Raw genomic sequence first — 26242 nt, 5'->3', positions numbered from 1 at the left:
AAGAAGATATGTGTAGTCTTGAATTCAATAATCGTTTTATATCTTCCGGGAAACAAGTTTTCATTATTGATTTTTGCATATCACTTTCTTTTTTCCAAATCATTGCAATTTGCTGTTGCAGTAATTGATTTTATGTTAGTGTATTAAGCAAAAGTGGTGTAAAGTGAAATCTCTGTTTCCTGGCAGTAGAGCTGTTTTGTAAAGATTAGTGTTGCTTGAAAATGAGAAAAAGTTCCTTAATTTTTGATGCCTCATTTGCTGTGCAGACACTGGATAAAATGACTTCATGGGAATACACCATTGATCTGGTCATTATTGCTGACTGGAACACGCTGTCACAGAATCTGTGAGATCCTAGTCTGCATATCTAAAAAAAGATGATGAAAGGAATGTTGGCTTTTATGACACCTCAGCACATTGTTTATTGGTAGCTGTTAGGAAAGGAAATGAATGTTGTTTTTATGACACCTCAGTACATTGTTTATTGTGTGTGTGTGTGTGTGTGGGGGGGGGGGGTGTTTGAAAAGAAAGGAATGTTGGTTTTGATGACACCTCAGCACATTGTTTATTGGTAGCTGTTAGGAAAGGAAATGAATGTTGTTTTATGACACCTCAGTACATTCTTTATTGTGTGTGTGTGGGGGGTGGTGTTTGAAAAGAAAGGAATGTTGGTTTTTAATGACACCTCAGTGCATTGTTTATTGGTAGCTGCTAGGAAAGGAAAGGAATCTTGTCTTTAAGACACGTTAGCACAAGCTGCACATATAATAACATTTATTTTATTTTATTTTGGTTTTTTATCCCATTGCCCCCTTTCTTTTTACTCCTTTGAATTCCATCTCATTTCTTCCCGATCTGGCAACTCCTCCTATCTTTCAACTTCTTTTGCTGTCCACATCCACATCCCAGTCCTTGTCTCTCCAACCATGACAGGTGGTTGTCTCTTGTGGCTATTCATATTAAAAAACCCAACTTAACTGCAATGTTTGACCAAAAACATTTCACTAGCCATCGGGCACGGCAACAGTAGTTATTTACTAGCCCAATATTGAATATCACTAGCCATAGGAATGGGACTATCATAATCTAGAAGCCCCATTCAAGCACCATATTCTGGGGACACACCTCAGCTACCTGGACTGTATGTCCAGGACAGAGGGTTAGTGGTTAGTTGTTAGTAAGAGAGAACTTGGTGTGGTGGCCTTGCACCTAGCTATTGAATGGTTAAACTCACTCTGGGTGGGAGCTGCTACCAGGCTGCATATCCCATGGCTTAACCATCATATTACTAAGGCCAGTATTAAAATATTGTCAAAGTGTGAATTATTTACATATTTTGTTATTTTCAGGATATGGTTTTGTGGATTTTGAATCTCCCCAAGCTGCCGATCTCGCCGTCCATACACTACAGTCACAGGGAATTCAAGCACAGATGGCTAAGGTGAGTAACAGTAGTATAATATTGTAATTTCCCTAGAAATTTGGCAAGGCATGGTAGACCAAACATTTATGGAGCATTTTCACCATTTTCAGGGTGCTTGTATTTCATTAAAAATAGACACAAATTAATTGAAATAAACATTAATGTAATTTATGTATTTGCTTTAATAAATAAATGGCAAAAGACATAAAAGGCATATTTTATTAATTAATAATACCTTTTTTTGTATTTTATAAAGGAAATTTTAGAATTAATTACTGAAAAGGGCTTCTTTAATCTCAGGGCAGCATGGTGCTGATTAAGGCAAGATGGCACTAGGCTACTGAGGCATGGTGCCGCACCATGCTAAAACAAGCTAGGGAAAACACCATATATATTTATACAGTTTGTGCAACATCAGCATACAGTAATGAAATTACCTTTTCAAATACATGATAATATAGACTACATGATAGGACATTCGAGACGGAGTGGTCTGTGGGGAATTAGCAACAGCCATATCATCAGTCTTATGAAGGCGTAGAAATTTCAGGGAACACTTGAGAAGTTCAAGATGTTTTAGGGGTATTTTGAAGGCAATGTCTGGGGTGGGGGTTTTCAGAGCAGACATGACATGTGGCAACATCTGTATGCCTATGATTATAATTATCGAATTCAAACATGCTATTCTGAACATTCATCTCAGCTGTTAGAACTGACTACCAAAGCTGCAGTATATCTGAGGACGAATTACTCAGGGCTGTGTATTCAAAGTTTAAATTTAGTATTGTCTACACAAGACTGGTTACTGGTGAATTATAATGGGTTAGCGTGTGGCAAACAAATCAGAAAATAGCAGCAAAAATTCTTTCATACAGTGAAACCTGTCTAAACCAGACCATGAAGAAACCAGAGTCCTGTCAAAACCGACCCAAGTTTCAGGTTTAACGCAACCTATAAACACCTGATCCTGTCTACATTGGTCCCCTATGGGGCGGGATGTAGACCCAAGTTTCAGGTTTAATGAAACCTATAAACACCTGATCCTGTCTACATTGGTCCCCTAAGGGGCGGGATGTAGCCCAAGTTTCAGGTTTAACGCAACCTATAAACACCTGATCCTGTCTACATTGGTCCCCTAAGGGGCGGGATGTAGACCCAAGTTTCAGGTTTAACGCAACCTATAAACACCTGATCCTGTCTACATTGGTCCCCTAAGGGGCGGGATGTAGACCCAAGTTTCAGGTTTAATGAAACCTATAAACACCTGATCCTGTCTACATTGGTCCCCTAAGGGGCGGGATGTAGACCAAGTTTCAGGTTTAACACAACCTATAAACACCTGATCCTGTCTACATTGGTCCCCTAAGGGGCGGGATGTAGACCCAAGTTTCAGGTTTAACACAACCTATAAACACCTGATCCTGTCTACATTGGTCTCCTAAGGGGTGGGATGTAGCCCAAGTTTCAGGTTTAATGCAACCTATAAACACCTGATCCTGTCTACATTGGTCCCCTAAGGGGCGGGATGTAGCCCAAGTTTCAGGTTTAATGCAACCTATAAACACCTGATCCTGTCTACATTGGTCCCCTAAGGGGCGGGATGTAGCCCAGTGGTAAAGTGCTCGCTTGATGTTTGGTCGGTTTGGGATCGATGCTCATTGGTAGGCCTATTGGGTTATTTCTCGCTCCAGCCAGTGCGCTACAACTGGTATATCAAAGGCCGTGATATGTGCTATCCTGTCTGTGGGATATATGAAAGATCTCTTAATACTAATGAAAAAATGTAGCGAGTTTCCTTTCTTAGACTGTTTGTCAAAATGACCAAATGTTTGACATCCATTAGCCGATGATTAATAAATCAATGTGCTCTAGTGGTGTCATTGAACAAGACAAACAAACAAACTTCAAATTGGTTCCCAGCATGATTCAGTTTACACAGGTTTCACTGTTTATTGTATGCACTTTTTCAACAGAAAAAATAACTCAGTACTTTGGCCTTGGATATATTTGTCGTGGAGCAAGGGATGGAATGGGAAAACAGATCAGTGTGTCCTTTTAGACTGACTGTTCTATAAGCTCTCAATTATCATGCCCAAGCTCTTGTACTAAGCTACATTCTGCTGCCAGTGTAACACATATTAAAACTTGTAGTACTAAAAGTATTTCTTACATAGCTAAGCTGACCTTCTAATATAACATCATGATATCGGTTGATCCCAAATGTTCAGCTTGTTAATATTATGTTAGCTAATCCAATTGCCCAATAAAAGATTACAGTGTGAAAAAGCTGTTATCAGGAGATCGGGTTTAAAAGATTTTCTGATAACTGAACAAAGCCGAAGTTACCACTCTGCAGAATGGCCAACAATAACAGTACCAAACTTAACCATGTGCTGACATATGACCAATGGTGGGTGATTCTGAAAAATAGATTTCAGATTGTAATTGCATGTTAAACAAGATGAAAACAAGAGACTTTAATTTTAAAATATAATATTAATATAATAATAATAATAATGTAAACTATTTATTATGTATATTCATCTGTTCAAGTGTTATGAAGTTGAAGTACTCAAAGTGTAATTTCATATTAAAGAAAAAACAAATTCAACTTGATTATTGCAAAACAAACCATACATCTGTTTACAAACTATTTAAAAAAAGAAAGAAAAAGTAGCTCATGTTTATTTTTGTGGTGCTTATTAATCTATTCAGGTGTCATAAAATTGAAGTTGTATATATTATAGTCAGATATTTCATATCACTGTGTTTGCCAAAGTACAAAATTTACAAGTGCTGTAAAAAGAAAAAAAAGGAAAAAAGAAAGAAAGAAAGAAAGAAACACCTAAGAAATAAAATAAAATAAAAAGAAAAGGAAAAAGAAAACCCCCCTAAGAAAGGTGGTCCATGTGTAAAACATACTCAGCCATGTGTTATAATCAGGCAGGCCTGTGCACTTTACTTCAATTACTGTAGAATGTCACACACAGTTCCAATACCAGTGGTATGTCGCAGATATGGTTAGGGCTTGTCCAAAAATAATCACATTTTTTACAAGTTTGTAGATTTTCTTTTCAATAAACACATGGTGGTACATGTGGATTTTTGGTTCAAAGTGGTTGTTTTTAATACCCACTACCTACAAAATAAAATTATAGAACTTGTAACCACCAACAATACATATATGTAGGCCAACACCTAACATGTTTTAAACAGTGGATCTACTTTTTACAACCCCTAAAAACCTTCTGCATATGGGTCTGTTTACACCATGCTTAAAATACAATTCTATGAATCAATTAACTAGGGTGGGGTGAGGTGGGGGTAATTTAGAAGAAAAAAAAGTTGCCCTTACCACACCCCTCCAAGTGATTATTTATGAAATCCTTTTTGCTTTTGTTTGCTGGTGTATGCATTTCTGTAACATGTGGTTTTTATTGTTCGATAAATTTCTGGTAAAAATATAATTGAAAAGCCTAGTGGTCATGGTTATGGAGGCAATCCATTAAAAAGCATGCAAAACAAAATCTGTTGCATGTAAATAAGACAACTAGTGCAAAGATGTGAAGGCTAGTGTATGTGATGTCATTTTAGTGACCTCGGTTATCACACAGCCAGTTATACTATACTTGTTTTATTTACCAACCACAAATATGATACAGTGGATTGATTTCCTTGGAATTTTTTTCAGTTCCCTAAGGCCAGTTGGAAATTCTAGGAATGTGATCTTCCTTTAACAGTTTATATAAAACTTTGTATATATTTTTTTCCCCAAAAGTAAGAAATTCATCAGCTTATTACAACAATTCTGCCAACTGTGCTTCTACAACTTTATCTGATGGAATATCTGCTAGATAAGACGTTATTTATAGGAATTTTTTTATATGTGTCTACTAACAGACCAGTGGTATTGTGTTCGCCTGATGCACAGTCAGTCTGGGGTCGATCCCAGTTGGTGGACCTACTGGGCTATTTCTAGTACCAGCCAGTGCACCATGACTGGTTTATCAAAGACCGTGGTATGTACTATCCTATCTGTGGGATGGTGCATATAAAAGAATCCTTGCTACTAATGGAAAAAGGTAGCGGGTTTCCTCTAAGACTATACATCAAAATTACCCAATGTTTGACATCCAATAGCCAATGATTAATAAATCAATGTGCTCTAGTGGCGTCATTAAACAAAACAAACTTTAACAAACACTGGTCTTAATAGTGATATAACTTATTTTCATACTTATGCCCAGTTCCAGTTCAAACCTAAAAATTGACTTGTCCCTGTTTGTTTGTTTGTTTGTTTGTTTGTTTTTATTATAAAAAGCTCACAGTAATTTCTTACTTTTCATGAAACTGCATATGTTTTTCTGAAGCCCTACCCCCCACCCCATAAGGTAATTATCATCTTGTTATTGCAATAGAAAGATGTTATCAAAATGTTTACTCCTAGTGCAATAATCAGCTGAAATTAACAGCCTTCCCAGAAGTAGTATATAGACTTCATGCATGAACTAAAATGCTTTCAGTTCATTTTATATTGAATGTCATTTTGCACTCTTTTGTGCAGTGATAATATACTGCATGGTTTGTAGACAAGACTGTTTAGATTAACCTAACCAGCAGCAGTAAATAAACAAACATAGGTTTTAATATGAATATGGTAATAACAAACAGAGTGAATATGTGGACTGGTATCACCCTACCGTGTACGACAGAGGTTTGTGTAAGAGATTTCATTTGTTGTCAGGGTCTGTAGAGGATATCACTTGTATTACATGGCTTTATATTGAAATAATACCGTATCATATTACACACCGTAGAACCAATATTTGCCTTCACTTTGCAAGTCTATACTTGTCAATGTCAGAGAAATTTGAACCCGTCTTCAATTTTATAACCCACCTGAAAGCATTCAGAAGAGAAGAAATGGTAAATTGAACCCATTGGAATTTTGCTTTGTTGTATTTCACTTACAATATGTTTTTGTCAAACATATTTTCCTTTGTATTTTATGAACTGTATTGTGTGGAATTTTGGTGTATGAATTAGTTTTTATTGGTGGACGCACAATGCATGGTCTGTTGACATTATATTGTTCAGTGTATTATTCAAACTATCATCAGAAATTTCAATTTAACAATGACAATGTCAAGCTTATTCATGCCAGCACGTGATCAATTTATTCAATGGTTTGACTGTGACAGTACAATACAGTGCAATACCTATGAGGATACTAGTATATGTTAACACAATATATGTGGGTACATACATGTACAGCACCTGCAAGTTTATAAAACAAGTCAATAGCTGAGTATGTATAAAACAAATAATGGATTTTATATAACAACAAATACCTTTGAGTTTGTTAAGATTATAAATACCTTTCAGTTTATATGAGACACTATACATGTTCATCACTACATGTGAGTACTCACAGACAAAGTGACAGACAGACAGAGCGAGAGAGAGAGAGAGAGAGAGAGAGAGAGAGAGAGAGAGAGAGAGAGAGAGAGAGAGAGAGAGAGAGAGCAAGAGAGAGAGAGAGAGACACACACACATACACACACAGATAGACAGACAGACAGACAGACAGAGACACACACACACACACACAGAACTTGCTTATATATACAGTCACTCCTGTGTTAAGCAGCCACCAAATGGAATATCAAAAAGTGGCCTTTAACACTGGCGTAGGAAGTGGGGGAGCAAGGGGGCATGTGCCCCCCCCCACTTTTTTCAGATATTTTGCTTCATATTTGCATTATAATAGTGTAAAAGTGTGTAAATATAAAAGTCTGCCCCTCCCCCCCCCCCCTTTTTGGCACCTTCCTAAGCCACTGCTTTAACACTGGTGTCTGCTTAATATAGGTCAATTTATACTACATGTATATTAGATGATTTGGGAGAATAAAAAAGTGGCCTTTAAAGACAGGTGTCTGCTTAATATTGCCTTTTAAGACAGGTGGCTGCTTAATACAGGTTAGTGTATACTATATTACATTTGGGAGAAAGAGGAGGCCACTAGAGCAGGTTTCACTGTGTAAATAAGTTGAACTACATGTATGAAACGTCAGCTCGTTAGGCATCCTTCTTTATAAATAGACCCACGAGTGTGAATAAGAGTGTAAAAACTTTCATAACACTGCAGTGACTGGTACAGGAAACTTGTCATTCCAGTCGACTTGCGCGTTGACATTTTATGACCATGCTACTGTCTGTGTTTGCAAACATCCTCAATCCTATTTGCTGTTGGTCTGGATTCTGATATAATCTGAAGTACATCTCACAGAGTACATTTGGATTGTATCAGTCATCACTGACATATTTCATTAGCCAGGAACAGGTTGGGAAGTATAAACTGGCAATAATATATATGATCTGCTACTGGTGGGTGAGGAAAATACGAAACTGCTACCGGTTTTATGTTGCTGTACATCATTTATTCTCCCAAAGATATTAATTAACTAATAGAAGGGAATGTATAAATCATCACAAATTAAACCAACAGAGCTAAATTACGATTTGACAGCATTTTAATATTGATGTGGATGTTAATTGCCAATAGCAGTAAATGCAGCAAACCATTAAAACGTGAATCGCACGAATCATTAAATATAAATTATTTGAATCAATTATTATTGAAGTCAGTAACATTGTCTATTTTTGTCCTGAGTGTGTATAATTAAAATGTAAATCGAAGCTAAGATAGCAACTCAAGTTGGAAGTGCTAGATATACTTTAATTATAAAGTAATTAATAGGTTGGGAGTTCTAAATATGTGACCATGTCTGAAAAAAGGGTACAAATGAGGAGAAATAGTAACATATTTTTGTTGCATTTATTTTTTTATCCAGTTGTTATAAGAGTACAATGTTCCCATATTTCAGCTCAAAGATGTATGTGACAGCTGGAATCTTTAATTTGTAATAAGAAGGAAGAAGCAGAAAATGTTTTATTTAATGATACACTCAACACAGTTTATTTACGGTTATATGGCATCAGACATATGATTAAGGACCACACAGATATTGAGGGAGGAAACCCACTGTCGCCACTTCATGGGCTACTCTTTTCAATTAGCAACAAGGGATCTTTTATATGCACCATCCCATAGACAGGATAGCACATACCACAGCCTTTGATGTACCAGTCGTGTTGCACTGGCTGGAGTGAGAAATAGCCCAATGGGACCACTGATGGGGATTGATCCCAAACCGACTGTGCATCAAGCGAGTGCTTTACCACTGGGCCCTTAATTTGTAATAATGATAAGAGGTTTTTTATTTTTAAAATATCAGATTGTAAAGAGGTTTATGGAAGTATTTCAGGCAATTAGAATATAATTAAACTATCATTTTGTCATAAAAATATAATAAACATGATGATGTCATTTTAAGTGACTTCTGTGAATGATGTTAAGCTGCATCTGTACTCTTTTCTTTCATTTTTTGGTTTTTTCTTTTTTTAGCAGATGTGGTCACACGTCTTCAGTTATAGGATAATTAAGATGTTAGTTCTAAATATGCCTTAAGTTATGTGGTAAATAATATGTAACAAATGCTTGATATTAACTTCAGTTATGAGGTAATTAAGACATAAGAAATTCTAAATTATCAAACAAATTAAGATGTTGCGGGTTCAAGATATAACTTCTGTTACAAAGTACAGTGACACTCCTCTCAACCACACACCCTTGGGACCAAGTAAAAAGTCTGGTTTTAAGAGCTACCCAATTTAGAGAGATTCTCTTCTGCACAGATATTTATAAAGGAACCATGAAAAAGTCTGTTGTTTAGGGAATTCCGGTTTACAGAGGGTCCGGTTTTGAGAGGTTTCACTGTAATTAAAATGTATATTGACTCCATGTCAAAATATAAACATATTAAGTAATTGTCATTAGCAAGCAAGGGACATTCATTTGAACTTTGTGTAGATTGTCCACCACCTTGGGGTAGATGTCAGTGACTATGCAAACTATTTAGACTGTGACAAATGTTTGATGATTAAATAACGGTGAAAGCTGTGTTTGTTGAAGGCAGCAGCACTCAGCGGATTGTTTCTCACAGCGTACTCGGTCTGGGCACCCTTATTCAAGCACTTTTACCACATGCAAATGAAGACAATCGTCTGTGTTTGAGAATAAATTGTTTCTGCAATATGACACCTGTCTTTTCACAACTTTTCTCCTGCATCGACTATGCAGTGCCAGAGCTATATATTAGGAGAGGTGAGGAAGGCAGAAATCACACCCACTGGATCATTTCATTATTGAACTTCTTAATTGTTTATTAGAACATGAAAGCAGACCAGAGCCATGTTTGCTTCCCATATTGAAAACAAAGTTTAAAAAACCTCAATATACTTTATTTCTAGGTCCATTAAAAAAAAAGAGTTAATTCATACTATTGAGAGCCCACACACTGATCCTAAAATCCCAACACATATGCATAGAAAGGGAGAGAGAGACATATATATATATAAAGAGTTTCATCACAAAACGCGATAAACGCCATATTGAAAACCATTGTGCGAACACCACTCAGACATTGTTTACACATAGACAAACATAAGTTCAAATTCAGTTTTCAGCAAAACGCGATGCGATTGTCTGAGGATATATCGCAGATTGCAGAGAAACTGGAGTAATGTTTATGGTGGTTTGGAATAAAACATTTTTAGGATTGGGTGTGTATAGTGGCATTTATCGCGCTTTGTGATGAAACTCTTGAGAGAGAGAGAGAGAGAGAGAGGGAGTGAGGGAGGGGGAGAGAGAGAGTGGGGGAGAGAGAGAGTGGGGGGAGAGAGGGAGGGAGCGAGGGAGGGAGGGGGAGAGAGAGAGAGAGAGAATATGTGTGTTACATAATGTCTGCAATACAATATATGCAATTAAAATATGCAGACCCATGCACAGAGAGACAGAGACAGAGAAACAGAGAGAGAGAATATTGTGAATTATATATGCCTAGAGTCGGTCTTATTACAAATGTTTTGCCTACACAAGTTTTGATCATTTGACACATGTTGATGGTGAGTCATACCCCATCATCGCCCCCCACCACCAAAGAAAGAACATTAGCCAGGGCTCTGTATACTATCAGTCCGGGATAACTAATATTGATTAACAATAACACAGTACTAGCCTTCAAAAATGTATGAATATGTGAAATAATTCATACGGTATTAGAATTAAATCTAGGAAAAGTGCCAGTCAATGTGACATTATATGGTAGAAATGTCATTTAGTTTCATGGTTCTTATGACTAAGGATCAAGCATAATGCTATGGACATGCAAATCAGGCCTCTTTGTATGGACTAGGATTGATTCCCATCATTGGGCTATTTCTCGTTCCAGCCAGTACGACTGGTATATCAAAGGCTGTGGTATCCTACCTGTGGAATGGTGCATATAAAAGATCCCTTGCCACTAATGGAAAAATGTAACAGGTTTCTTATCTAAGACTATGAGTCGAATTTTATGAAGCCTGATATTTTTTAGACACAGATGTTTAAGCATAGTAACTGTATGTAGTTACACACGTGTAAGACCTAAACAGGTGTTTAAGCATTGTAAATGTATGTAGTTACACACGTGTAAGACATAAACAGGTGTTTCAGCATTGTAAATGTATGTAGTTACACACGTGTAAGACATAAACAGGCGTTTAAGCATTGTAAATGTATGTAGTTACACACGTGTAAGACCTAAACAGGTGTTTAAGCATTGTAAATGTATGTAGTTACACACGTGTAAGACCTAAACAGGCGTTTAAGCATTGTAAATGTATGTAGTTACACACGTGTAAGACCTAAACAGGCGTTTAAGCATTGTAAATGTATGTAGTTACACACGTGTAAGACCTAAACAGGTGTTTAAGCATTGTAAATGTATGTAGTTACACACGTGTAAGACCTAAACAGGCGTTTAAGCATTGTAAATGTATGTAGTTACACACGTGTAAGACCTAAACAGGCGTTTAAGCATTGTAAATGTATGTAGTTACACACGTGTAAGACCTAAACAGGCTTTGTAAATTTGGCCCTATATGTCAGAATAACCAAATGTTTGACATCCAGTAGCCAATGATGAATAAATCAATGTGCTCTAGTGGTGTCATTAAACAAACAAACTTTAACTTAGGTCAGTATGAGAAGGGAAAAAATGCTGTCACCAAATGGGATACCTGTTTCATTTAGTAGCAAAGCCTTTGAATTAAACATAAATAAGACGACCATCAAAAACATTAAAGGGACATTCCTTAGTTTGCTGCAATTTTAAAGATGTTATCAACTAACAGAGACATTTTAACGATTGTAATTACATATCAAATATATTTTTTGCATAAATATTAGTGGCTGTATATTAAAAGTGTTTCTGATTGTTCTAATATTGTACTAGATAAAATTTCATTTTATTTCCTAAAATATTTTTTTTTCGTACATACGAAATTATTTGAAGACATAATCCAGTTTGGGATTCTTACAAATATTAAGATGGCCAGAAACACATTGAATATACAGACACTGATATTCTAAACAAGAAAATATATTTAACATATAAGTTTAATTGTAGAAATATTTTATTAGTTGGAAACATCTTACAATGCAGCAAACTCAGGAATGTCCCTTTAATGTCACCATAAAATAACTGACCTACATGTACATGTATAACGCAAATAGCAACCATCATTACATTAGTGCCATTTTAAAGCTACATACAACTTACTTGTATAATACAAATAGCACCATTATTGCCTTAATTCCACCTTCAAATAAAAATTGACTTGTCACCTTGCTTAACCTGACCCACTTTTGTAAAGTCCTAATTTAATTCTCTTTTCATTTATACTTTTTATACAATTTGTTTATTTTATTTTATTTTATTTTATTCACTCAAATGTTGCAAAATCAACTTATTTCCAAAAAATGTCACCCACGAGTGATGGGTTTCCAAAAACTAAGCATGTTAGAAATGTTCCACCATTAAAAGCAGAAAAATTATTTTAAGTCTTGTGGAACACTTGTCTCTAGGTGTCTGTGTACTTGTCAAGTCGTCTTCAAACAGCGGTAAATAATTGAATGCACAAGACCTTGTGACATTTTCTCTTGGCATTTTCTGCATGGGTACTTAAACGGTGTGGGTCAACTTTAAGATGCGAGAGCTCCAAGTGGGCTATTTTAATCCTGAGTAATTACAGCTAGCCAGGCACACTTAACAAACAATCTTTAAACGTTCTCACATATCCTCCAGTCATCAGATATGTGCTTGCCATGCATTTAGCTAAAGGAAATGTTTCAGTTACATAGATACTAACTAGTAATTTATATTATTATTACTAATTAAGAATATTTAATTTTATTTTGTAATCTTTATATTAAAATAAATAAATAAATAAATAAATAAATAAGGTAGGACACATTTAGAATGAATGAATGAATGTTTAATGACAGCCCAGCACAAAAATACACATCAGCTATTGGGTATTAGATAAAAAAAATAGAAAAAAAAGAAAGAAAGAAAGAAAGATAAATGTTTTGTAAAGTCTTATTTTATTGATATTTTTTTCTCTCTCTCTCTCTATATATATATATGGATACATGTTATATTGCATCTGTTATTTTTTTCTGAAAACAGAAAGTACATTTGTTATTAGACAGCAACGATTTTAATATAGATTAGATTAATTGTAATCCAAACATAAAAGATATTTCTGGTGGTGCACTCAATAAATCTTTGTTGATATGAGCATGATGACATTTTAATTAAGTTGGTTGTATCTGGAGATAACTGTTTTTCATTTGTAGCTGCCGCAAGGCAGGATTATCATGTGTCCAAATTAATCAAGATATGTAATATGTATCCACATCACTGGCTTTTCGTTTTCATACCAAATATCAGGGATTCAGTAGGGCAGTAGCTAAATTAATGCTAGAAGGAAGAATTAGTTGGTGGTTATTTGTTTCAAATATCTATTGAAATTACAGAATTACACAAAAATTAGAGAACTTTTGGTTTAATGTATGATCTCGAGTATATTACCTGAAGATATGTGTTTTTAATATAATGAAATCCCTTAAAAGCACAGGTAGCCCAAAACAAAAGCCCTGAACAATAAATACTAATACTGTAGTTAGATATATACTCTTTATTGTATAACATAACTATAGCACCCTCGGCGTTGTTCGTTGGGGGTACTTGTGCTCAAAACTTGACTGGAATTCCTCTGAAACCAGATTTTGTCCATGGTCCCATTTTAAATATCATTACAGAACATAATTAACCTCTCTAAACCAGATACCCCTTAAAAGTGAACTTTTTTTATTGGGCCCGTGCTGTTCAGGATTGAGATATTCTACTGTCTTTTCATTTCTACAGTTTGTTACTTGATAAAACATTTCCCAAAATATCCACACCCTCACATCCACACCCATCTAAAAAAAAAAAAGGATTCTTATAATAATCCCACGTAATATACCTTTTCTGATATCCAAAAGCTGATATGTATTTTTGTGCTGGGGTGTTGTTAAACATTCGTTCATTGATTCCATTTAATATTCCTTGTTAATGTCTTAAACTCATTTATTCAATATATACAAAAACACATCTTTTGGGGTTATTATTTCAGGTATCCAGGGGTTGAAAATCTTGATTTACATTTTGCCTGATGAAAACCTATTGTGGTTTATTGTAGAAATGTCTCTCAAACATTATTTCATTACTAGGAATGATAGCTTATGTGTTGGAAGCAGGTTTTCTTCTTTTTTTCTCTCTTTATTGACCAAATGTCAAAATAAACATACAAAGGTATATTAGAAACCAAATATTCTTTTTCTTTTCTATTTGGGAGGAAATGATGGAAATGAACCCAGTTTAATCAGTTTTGAATGCATCTTTCTCCCTTGAGAACAAATCAGACTGGGGATAGTGAGGCTATAAAGAAAGATTATTGTAGCATCCATGCCAATTAGTATAACGATCATTAACTGTGAAGTGTCGCGGTCTTGTCAACACTAAAATAAAGAAGAAAAATCTATTCTCTCGTGGTCATCCATTATTGTTAAATAGCCAATGATTAGGAAGTTGCTGAGGCATTTTTAAAGCAGATTAACATTACCTTCCTTTCTTTTCAAATATTTAAACTTGGATGGCGATGGTAGTGACAACACAAGTGGTGGTTTAAATGCCAGTTTTGAGACTGCAGTCCTTTCCTTTCCTTTCAAATAATTATTTCAGATTGTGATGGTAGTGACAACACAAGTGGTTGTTTAAATGCCAGTTTTAAACTGCATTCCCTTCCTTTCTTTTCAAATATTTAAACTCAGATAGTGATAGTAGTGACAACACAAGTGGTGGTTTAAATGCCAGTTTTGATACTGCCTGCTTTTAAAAAAGAAGAGCCAATCTTACACACTTCGTTAATTAACGAGGCCACGAGTAATGTCACTCAGGTGTTCCTTACCGGCCCGTGTTGAGAAAAATACCGCTTCCCTCTGGGTTTAAATGATGAGTTAATGAAATTCCTTTTTGTTTCCATCTGTACTTGGCATCTTAAGAAGACTGTCATGCAATTCAGTGGGTAAAGGAAATTGATTATTTAATGAAATGCTGCTGTTGTTATGTTGTTTTTTTATGTTATTCAGTCTGACTTAATTTGCCTGCATGTTAACTAATGTTAATGTGTTGTCAGGAGGGGAAAGTGAAAGCACTGTTTGATTAATGATACAGCAAGATGCTCAGTAATCAGCAGCAGCTATTTAGGTGTCTAATAGATGAGTGGAATATTTCGTCTACAGATGGAGAGAAGAAACCCGTAACTGTCATGTAAGAAGCTGTTCACCAGTTTGGAAATGCATGATTTGACATTTGGGCTGGTAAAGTGCTTGCCTGTGGTGCGATCAGTCCAGGATCAATCGCCATCGGTGGGATCAATCGCCATCGGTGGGATCAATGGGCTCAATGGGCTATTTCTCATTCCAGCCAATGCACCACAAATGGTATATCAAAAGTCGTGGTATGTGCTATCCTGTTTGTGGGATGCTACATATAAATGATCCCTTGCTACAAATGGAAAAATGTAACGGGTTTCCTCTCTAAGACTATGTGTCAAAATTACCAAATGTTTCATATCCAATAGCCGATGATTAATAAATGTGTTCTAGAGGTATAATTAAACAAAACAAACTTTAATTTTTGCTTATTTTGAGTGGATGGGTGTTAATGGGGTACTGTATATTGGGGTATTCAATAAACATTAATTCATTCATCTGTGCTTTCATTCATTCATTCATTCATTCATTCACTCACACACTCACTCACTCATTTGTTTACTCATTCATTCATTCACTCACTCACTCACTCGGTCATTTGTTTACTCATTCATTAACTCATTCATTCATTCATTTATTCATTCATTCATTCATTCTTTCATTCATTCATTCATTCATTCATTCATTCATTCATTCATTCATTCATTTATTTGAGAACTATCAGTGTGGTATACAGGACTATATACCTAACAGTAGCATGTGGTAAGCACTTTCCACAACCAATGATCAGTGACTGCAGAAAAATGTGGAACTATTTTAATCTTGTTACTGTGCTCACCTGTATGGCTTTATGCTTGGAAGCATGTTCAAACACACCAGGGTCCTGGCTTTTAACATTGTTTGCTGACCTCATTCAGTGTGGCTGTGTTTACTCTACAAGTTATTACTACTTACGCACACATTCATGCACTCCAAACTTTGTTGCTTGTTTCATCAATATTGAAAGAAAACTGTGAAACCGAAACCACACAGATTTACTGAGAAATATGAATACAATGACAAAGCCTGTCACTCCTATGTCTTCTTTAAAAGAAACTGTATATTATGTATGTTTATGGAGAAAATGTTTCTTTAGATTTAGTTTTAGTAAAAATTTTGTCATATACCATGCCCTAAGAATGACATTTGGAGTCCAGATGCACAGTCTCTAGTGGAGAGGGGCACAGTCTCTAGTGGAGAGGGGCACAGTCTCTAGTGGAGAGGGGCACAGTCTCTAGTGGAGAGGGGCACAGTCTCTAGAGGGACACAGTATCTAGTGGAGAGGGGCACAGTCTCTAGTGGAGAGGGGCACAGTCTCTAGTGGAGAGGGGCACAGTCTCTAGTGGAGAGGGGCACAGTCTCTAGTGGAGAGGGGCACAGTCTCTAGAGGGGCACAGTCTCTAGTGGAGAGGGGCACAGTCTCTAGTGGAGAGGGGCACAGTCTCTAGAGGGACACAGTATCTAGTGGAGAGGGGCACAGTCTCTAGTGGAGAGGGGCACAGTCTCTAGTGGAGAGGGGCACAGTCTCTAGTGGAGAGGGGCACAGTCTCTAGTGGAGAGGGGCACAGTCTCTAGTGGAGAGGGGCACAGTCTCTAGTGGAGAGGGGCACAGTCTCTAGTGGAGAGGGGCACAGTATCTAGTGGAGAGGGGCACAGTCTCTAGTGGAGAGGGGCACAGTCTCTAGTGGAGAGGGGCACAGTCTCTAGTGGAGAGGGGCACAGTCTCTAGTGGAGAGGGGCACAGTCTCTAGAGGGACACAGTATCTAGTGGAGAGGGGCACAGTCTCTAGAGGGACACAGTCTCTAGTGGAGAGGGGCACAGTCTCTAGTGGAGAGGGGCACAGTCTCTAGAGGGACACAGTATCTAGTGGAGAGGGGCACAGTCTCTAGAGGGACACAGTATCTAGTGGAGAGGGGCACAGTCTCTAGTGGAGAGGGGCACAGTCTCTAGTGGAGAGGGCCACAGTCTCTAGAGGGACACAGTATCTAGTGGAGAGGGGCACAGTCTCTAGTGGAGAGGGGCACAGTCTCTAGTGGAGAGGGGCACAGTCTCTAGAGGGACACAGTATCTAGTGGAGAGGGGCACAGTCTCTAGTGGAGAGGGGCACAGTCTCTAGTGGAGAGGGGCACAGTCTCTAGAGGGACACAGTATCTAGTGGAGAGGGGCACAGTCTCTAGTGGAGAGGGGCACAGTCTCTAGTGGAGAGGGGCACAGTCTCTCTAGTGTGGAGAGGGGCACAGTATCTAGTGGAGAGGGGCACAGTCTCTAGAGGGACACAGTATCTAGTGGAGAGGGGCACAGTATCTAGTGGAGAGGGGCACAGTCTCTAGAGGGACACAGTATCTAGTGGAGAGGGGCACAGTCTCTAGTAGAGGGGCACAGTCTAGTGGAGAGGGGCACAGTCTCTAGAGGGACACAGTATCTAGTGGAGAGGGGCACAGTCTCTAGTGGAGAGGGGCACAGTCTCTAGTGGAGAGGGGCACAGTCTCTAGAGGGACACAGTATATAGTGGAGAGGGGCTAGTGGAGAGGGGCACAGTCTCTAGTGGAGAGGGGCACAGTCTCTAGTGGAGAGGGGCACAGTCTCTAGAGGGACACAGTATCTAGTGGAGAGGGGCACAGTCTCTAGAGAGGGGCACAGTATCTAGTGGAGAGGGGCACAGTCTCTAGTGGAGAGGGGCACAGTCTCTAGAGGGACACAGTATCTAGTGGAGAGGGGCACAGTCTCTAATGGAGAGGGGCACAGTCTCTAGAGGGACACAGTATCTAGTGGAGAGGGGCACAGTCTCTAGTGGAGAGGGGCACAGTCTCTAGAGGGACACAGTATCTAGTGGAGAGGGGCACAGTCTCTAATGGAGAGGGGCACAGTCTCTAGAGGGACACAGTATCTAGTGGAGAGGGGCACAGTCTCTAGTGGAGAGGGGCACAGTCTCTAGTGGAGAGGGGCACAGTCTCTAGTGGAGAGGGGCACAGTCTCTAGAGGGACACAGTATCTAGTGGAGAGGGGCACAGTCTCTAGTGGAGAGGGGCACAGTCTCTAATGGAGAGGGGCACAGTCTCTAGAGGGACACAGTATCTAGTGGAGAGGGGCACAGTCTCTAGTGGAGAGGGGCACAGTCTCTAGAGGGACACAGTATCTAGTGGGACACAGTAGTGGAGGGGGCACAGTCTCTAGTGGAGAGGGGCACAGTCTCTAGAGGGACACAGTATCTAGTGGAGAGGGGCACAGTCTCTAGTGGAGAGGGGCACAGTGGAGAGGGGCACAGTCTCTAGAGGGACACAGTATCTAGTGGAGAGGGGCACAGTCTCTAGTGGAGAGGGGCACAGTCTCTAGAGGGACACAGTATCTAGTGGAGAGGGGCACAGTCTCTAGTGGAGAGGGGCACAGTCTCTAATGGAGAGGGGCACAGTCTCTAGAGGGACACAGTATCTAGTGGAGAGGGGCACAGTCTCTAGTGGAGAGGGGCACAGTCTCTAGAGGGACACAGTATCTAGTGGAGAGGGGCACAGTCTCTAGTGGAGAGGGGCACAGTCTCTACTGAGGGGCACAAGCTACATTTTTATCTGTATTTATTTAGAGCAAGACCAAAAAACAGTGATTCTGTCCACAAGTGGTGGGGGGGACATGGCCCCCCCCCCCCCACTCCAGTTCCTATGGTTTCTAAGGGCCTGTACGCAAGTTCAAAGTTGCAACTGTTGACATCAAAGATGCCACCATCAGTTGTTTTAGTTCTTTTCATTTCATAGATATTTTTAAAGTTTTCCTTGTAGCTTTTAAACTAAACTGATATTTAACACTTTCTTTTGATAATTGAAAAAAATAAGTTGTACTAATATATATTTTTTTAAAGTTTTTAATTTTGTAAAGCTTTTTGTTTGTTTGTTTATTTGTTTTTTTAAAGACACCACTAGAGCACATTGATTTATTAATCATCGGCTATTGGATGTCAAACCTTTTGAAAGAGTCATAGAGAGGAAACCTGCTACATTTTTCTATTAGTAACAAGGGATCTTTTATATGCACAATCCCACAGACAGGATAACACATAACATGGCCTTTGATATACCAGTTGTGGTGCTCTGGCTGGAACGAGAAATATCCCAATGGGCCCACCGACGGGGATCGATCCTAGATCGACCACGAATCAAGCTAGTGTTTACCCCTGGGCTACGTCACGCCCCACCTTTTGTAAAAAAAAAACCTATTACTAAGTCTAGACACTTGGTTATTATCTCCTTTTTTAGCAGTGTCAACTACTCATTTTGGCTTTGGTTTTCCCATGTGGTTAATTTGAAAAACTACCAATCTGACAGTTAATATATATGCACAGGATATTAAATATTTCTTTAATGGTCTCATTTAAAGTTATTTAAATATTTCTTTAATGGTCTTATTTAAAGTTTATTTCTTCAACATCTCAGATTACATACTATATCAGAGCTGTTTCAGGAAATGATGGATTGGAACTAATTTAAATATAATAATTTATAATCATCCACAAAGTGTATTTAAATGTAATATCTACTAAGAAAAAAAGGATCTATTTGTAAAGTGTTTATACACATGCACACACATACACATTCCATGCGTGCATATATATATATATATATATATATATATATATATATATATATATATATATATATATATGCACACACGCACGCACAATTGCACGCACACACATGCACACACACATGTATAAGAATCTGTATATAAGAAAATTCTATGAATGAATGAATTAAGAAATAAATGTTTGATGACACCCTAGTACAAAAATACACATTGGTTATTGAATGTCAAAAAAAATCCTAGATATGCAGCCATGCATAAATTGTTTTAGCAGACTCACTAGGCATAACAAACTAACTGAGTTTCCAAAGCAAACCTGATTACCTAATCTAATTTAGTTCCAGCCTAACATGTGTTCTGTTGGGCTGAAAGTGTAAATTTTGTTTACAAGAATAAAATTGATGTTAAGTTTTTTTTTACTAAATGTAGCTCTTACGTGTTTGGCTGAGTGTAAACCAAAGCAGCAGGTTTTAACTAGCCCTGTGTAGAGATGGAAAATCGTTCAGGATTTCTCCACAATTCCTGATTACAGAGCATCATGAAAAATTGTTCCTGTTCTTGTTCTTCAATAAAATGGTCACAGGAATGCACTACTTTTTAAGACGTTTTAAAAATTTCCGGTGTTGTTCAGTGTCATTTTCATCTCTGCCTGTGGAGATAGTTAAAGAGTTTTTTTTTTTTTTTTCAATGACACCACTAGAGCACTTTGATTTATTAATCATCAGCATTGATAATTCTGACTTGTATTGTAGTCTTGGAAGAAACTTGCTACACTTTTCCATTAGCGACAAGGAATCTTTTATATGGTTGTCTCCCGACAGGACAGCACATACTATGGCCTTTCATATACATTGGGGTATTGGTAGGGAAAATCCCCCGAGAATTAGTCCACCATTGGAGTCTAATCCTAAGACACAAACATCTCAGTAGATCTCTGTACTACATTGCTAGATCAAGCACTTGCCCCCACCCCCCCCCCCACCCCACCCACCCCCCCAGAAATGTAGAATAAAAGGTCAGTGTTTTTGCTAGAAAGAAATTTTTTGGTATGGCGCTATGGGTATGAGGGGCTTCCCCCAGAAAGAAAATCATACAGTAATGATAAGAGTAATTAATTTGGTCAAACTGTCAATTTAAAAAATAAATTCTGCAAAACATTTTGGGTATGGAACCATAACCATTTACTCTCTGACAGAAACCCTAATGGTGGATCTGTCTGCTGAGGGATTCATTTTAAATTAAGTTTGTTTTAATTTACTTTTGTTGTCATATTCAATTAAGGTTCAATCACGCTGTCCTGGACACACAACTCAGCTATCTGCGCTGTTTGTTCACGACAGGGATTAATAGTTAGTTGACCGCTCACCTCAACCTGAGATATTAAAAGTCTCAGGATGGGTGCTGGTACTGGGAAGTGAACCCAAAACCCACCAGTCTTGATGTAACCACAGTCAGTGAGACCAGTCATTTATATTGTAGCAGATTCATCCTGTACATTCAATCTATAATTCCAATAGGGCTGTTTTGAGATTCTAAATAAGACAGAAAGTCACAGGTGTTATTCTAGATTGGTAACCAAATGTGTAAATTTAGGTGGAAACTATATGGGTTAATGTAGACTTTCTTAGCATAAAGCAGTCTCCATCATATTAATATTACCAGAAATAAAACTTTCATCGAGGACCTGCATCCATGATGGCAACTGAGTCTGGTTTGACTTTTTGCTTCTTTGGCAGTATGCTCCAGTCATTGCACCATGACTGGTACATCAAAGGCAGTGGTATGTGCTATCCTGTCTATGGGATGGTGCATATAAAAGATCCCTTGCTGCTAATCGAAAAGAGTAGCCCATGACATGGTGACAGCGGGTTTCCTCCCTCAATATCTGTGTGGTCCTTAACCATATTATATCTGACGCCATGTAACCATAAATAAAATGTGTTGAGTGCATCGTTAAATAAAACATTTCCTTACTTCTTTGGCAGTATATTCCCCCAAAATACGTAATAATAAACTATAGCCAAAATAAATAATATTAACAATAAGTAAAGTTCTACAGGTATCAAAGTAGTTTTTACAAAATAAAAAGTATACCTCATAATTCAGTGGGGGAGAGGTAGAGAATATTACATGATTGGCTATTAGATATCATTTATCTTACAGAGAGATACATTTTCAAACAATGGGTTGAAAGATAAATGGTACCAGTATCTAATGGACATGAGTGTAGTATTCTGGTTGTTTTGTTGGGGTTTTTTTTTGGGGGGGGGGGGGTAATAATAAAAGTTCCTGTTGCAAGAGGTACAGATAAATAACAGTAAAGATGTTAACGGTAAAGAAGGACAAATCAAACTGTTTTCAAGGAATGATTTATTAGCATTTCATAAACATTATAAAATGATTTGCACAATCATGGTGTGTTATCATCTTTGTGAAATTTCAACCATTTATAAACTAGGCAGATGGTTTGAAACCAAGTTATTTGGTGCATAGGAACATTATCCATGCAGCATTTTAATATCTTTTCCAACCACTATTTATTTACAACTTACATTTGCATCACAGAGCAATTATTTCCATTAGTGTTAAAAGTTTTATGGGTTGATGTCGCTTTGGAATCTGGTCCTCACCGTGGAGCAGCCAGTCGGATGTCTTTGAATTGATTTACCACGTGTGATATGGCTGTGTGGTACCAAACCAGTTATCTCCAACAGGTGTGTAAGAGATATAGCCACCACACTGACCTCTCTGATCAACATTTAGTGAATTACACAGTAGTATGTCCTGGACTGATGGTCCTGATAGCCGAGGTGTGTGCCCAGGATAGCATGCTTGATTATTTAATCACTGGCTATTAGAAGTCTCAAACATTTGTTAATTCTGACACATAGTCTTCAGAGAAAACCCATTATATTTTTTCATTAGGTCAGGTCATATGATTCAGAACAAGCATGCCTGTCATGGGCACATATGTCGACTCTAGCCGGCTCTTCCATCCAGGACAGGAAATTGTTTTCCATTAGCAGCAAGGGATCTTTTGTAAGCCCTTTCCCACAGTCAGAAGATCTCATTCCATGGTGTTTGATATACCAGTCGTGGAGCACTGGTTGGAAGGATGGTGAGAAATCCAGTGAGATATAGACATAAAAATACTTGCAATGAACTGCTTGCACTATTAATAATTAGATAACAGCAAGAGAGTATTTTATCCCTGCCAGTTTGATGAATTCATTTGCTTGGTGTTACGACAGGTGGAATACTTTACTGTCAATGTCAAGAAAGAAAAAAGACAAGCCGTTTGTTGAAATTAATTATTTTCTAAACAGGTCAGACGGAAAAAGTCTCCATGCTGCTAAGTTGATTAGATTGTCTGGCTAAAGCTTGAGCTCCTCAGATGGATAAATTACACTGGTACATATTGGTATTCAGTTATTTCCACGTTGTCATTAGGCTGCAGGTGTGTTTAGTCCTGTAAGCAGATTTTGAAAATGTTTACTGCAAACAGTTCACACACGTCTGTAGTTTTATATTTCACTGCAGATTTGGAGTTGGTTTTTTAATGTTTTTAATGTTTTTTTATGTGTTTATTTTTTTTTTTTTTAAATAGCAGATGATTTTGTCTAAAAAAATCAGAGCAGGTATTTAAATTTTCAGTATCATACTATAGTCCATTAGTATCAAAAGGGAACTAATGAACTGGCTTATAATTCTATAATGAATACAGTTAAAATTTATATAAAAACAGTTATTAAAATAATATTACGTTTTAAACCCATACCAACTCAAATAACATTTTTTGAAGAAGAAAAAAAATTGATTGAAAATAAAAAATTATATTTGAGTTGGTATGGGTTTAAACCTTAATAATATTGTTTAATATAAGTTTTATAACATTATTTATTATACAGTCAAATGCCAATTCATTGGTTGCCTTTTGATTCAAATGGACAATATTTTCAGGCTAAACAAAATCCACGGACTCAGCCAGAATAGGTCATGTGAATAATGTACTTTTAGATTACTGGCTATTTTGGTGCAGTGAAGCCCAAACTAAATATCACATACATGTATATGCACACCTTTAAAAAGTGTCTTTTTTAATGTAGTAGCATCATCGTTTTGGAACAAATGACAACTGCATTGTTTTGGGTTAAAGGCTCTTTAATGGCTGACAAGTTTCCATTCTTATATCACCCAAGTATGTGACACCAGGGCAAATGGAACTGGTCACACTTAAAAGGATTGACGTATCTTAAATCTTCTCTAGAAATATCTTCCAATAAATTGAGCCTAAAATGAAGTATTAACTCCAGAAGAGCAAACTATAATGTGGACCACAATACCAGACGTACACCAGTATTTAAGGAAACAGTGAACTGTAATAAGCTATCATTTCAGATAAGAACACTTAAACCACATCAGCTTACACTGTACCCAAGCTGGAAACAATAGGACAGGCGCGGCGCATGGGTGATAGTGCTATTGTTACTAAGTTGTGCAAGTGTCATACATGCTTGTGCAATTTGTAACAAGCCAAGATACCTGAAAATAGTAATCAACTTGTCATTAAGAATAAAATAATTAAGGTACACAATCTGTTGTAATTCATTACCTGTTTATGGAAATAAAAATAATTAATTACATGAAAACAAATAAAACCAATGCATTAATATAAAACAATAATTATATCCAAATATCCACAAGTCAATATTATTACATACTTCCTCCCCTTCAAGAAATGGCGTCCTCGTCATTTATCATTATCATCAACAATAGAGACAATTGCCCTAGACACGGCATCACTAATGTGTTCGAAAACTCCAACTTTAGCAAGTTGTTCCAAAAGTTTACATTTATTCTGCCAGTCTGGACGCTGCACATTCTGACTCATGACATACTCGCCAGATGTTTGCCATTCGGTCGTCTTCTGTCTCTTGTTGATCGTCTAGGTCGTGGTGTAGGACGAGGTGGTGGCTCCGGCTGAGGTGGCGTATCTGAATTATCAGATGCTGTAGCAATTCTAGATGTTTCTATGTCTAGACCATCTTCGACCTCTTCATCCAAGCGTTCTCCCGTACTATCGTCCTCGTGAACTGAGTGTTGTAGTATGTGGTCGTCACCACTGGAAGAAACACTCTCTGACTCAGCAGACAACTGATCGTCACCAGAAACCTGTGAGTCAGAATCAAATATCTCAGCAGTCTGGTCACTAATGATTGCTAAATCATTAGGAGCTGCTAAAACAATCACCTGTGAGGAATCTAAGTCAATAGATTCATCATCATCATCATCCCGAGTTGGCGTTGCAACTGGTTGTGCAACTACTCTATTTCTGGGTTTAGGTCTAGGTTGATTTGAACCTGGCAAAGATCCTATTGGCAGAAGATGGTTCCTGTGAAGAGTTCGCCGTCTTCCTTCACCATTCTCCTTTCTCACAACAATACAGGAATGTCCTGATTAGGCTGAGAAAGAACAAGGTATACATCATCTTCCCATCGATCAGCCAACTTGTGTTTGCCATCAAACGCAAGGATCTTCACCAAAACACGGTCACCTGGCTGTACAACTGCACCTCTCACCTTCATGTCATAACCTCCCTTCTGTCGTCCTTGTGCAATCTTAGATGCTTCTGTCGCAAGTTCATATGACTGCTGAAGTCGTTCACGAAGAGCTGTTGCATAGGACGTCAACGAATGGTGTTGTTGATTGGTGTTAATTCCAAAAGCAAGGTCAATCGGCAATCGAGGTTCTCTTCCAAACATGAGGAAAAATGGCGAGTAACCAGTCGACTCATGCCTAGTGCAATTATAAGCATGGACTAGGGGTGCTACATGAGTCTTCCAGTCCTTCTTCTGGTTAGGATTCAAAGTACCAAGCATGTTGAGCAAGGTTCTGTTGAAACGCTCACACATGCCATTCCCCATCGGATGGTATGATGTGGTCCTCGACTTGTCCATTCCTAAAATTAAACAAAGCTCTTTTAACATTTGCTTTCAAAATTGGCACCTTGATCACTATGTATTCGAAGAGGAATACCATAGTGCATCACAAAATGATGATAGAAAGCCTCAGCAGTTGTTCTTGTAGTCATGTTACGGGTAGGTATTGCCTGAGCATATCTTGTAAAATGATCCGTTATGATGAGAAGATGTTGGTAACCTCCCTTGGACGTTTCCAAAGTCAGAAAGTCCATACAGACCAATTCCAAAGGTTGTGTACTGGTAATACTTACAAGAGGAGCTCGAGCATTCGTTGGGGTCTTCCGTCTTAAACATCTGTCACAATTCTTGATCCAGTCTTCAACATCAGCTGACATTCCAGGCCAGTAGAATCTGTCTCTGAGAAGTGATAACGTTCTATCACGACCAGGATGCCCAATGTCTGTATGTAAACCTTTTAAAGCATCATTTACATACGCTGATGGAAGCACTAACTGAAGTTTATC

General features: G+C 37.8%; 1 protein-coding gene across 7 annotated transcripts in view; it reads left to right on the top strand.

Annotated features, from left to right (window-relative positions):
* LOC121380513 (RNA-binding motif, single-stranded-interacting protein 3-like) overlaps positions 1-26242 on the top strand; it is a 282378-nt gene that overhangs the window by 227308 nt on the left and 28828 nt on the right. For all 7 annotated transcript variants that reach the window (XM_041509356.1, XM_041509355.1, XM_041509354.1 and 4 more), the window contains one exon: positions 1350-1441. In XM_041509356.1, the coding sequence (XP_041365290.1) occupies positions 1350-1441 (92 nt within the window). The remainder of the gene's footprint in view (positions 1-1349; positions 1442-26242) is intronic.

The sequence above is a fragment of the Gigantopelta aegis genome, chromosome 9, assembly GCF_016097555.1.
Source record: "Gigantopelta aegis isolate Gae_Host chromosome 9, Gae_host_genome, whole genome shotgun sequence".
Lineage (NCBI taxonomy): Eukaryota > Metazoa > Mollusca > Gastropoda > Neomphalida > Peltospiridae > Gigantopelta > Gigantopelta aegis.
The sequence above is the reverse complement of the archived record's forward strand: the minus strand, read 5'-3'. Positions and strand labels throughout refer to the sequence as shown.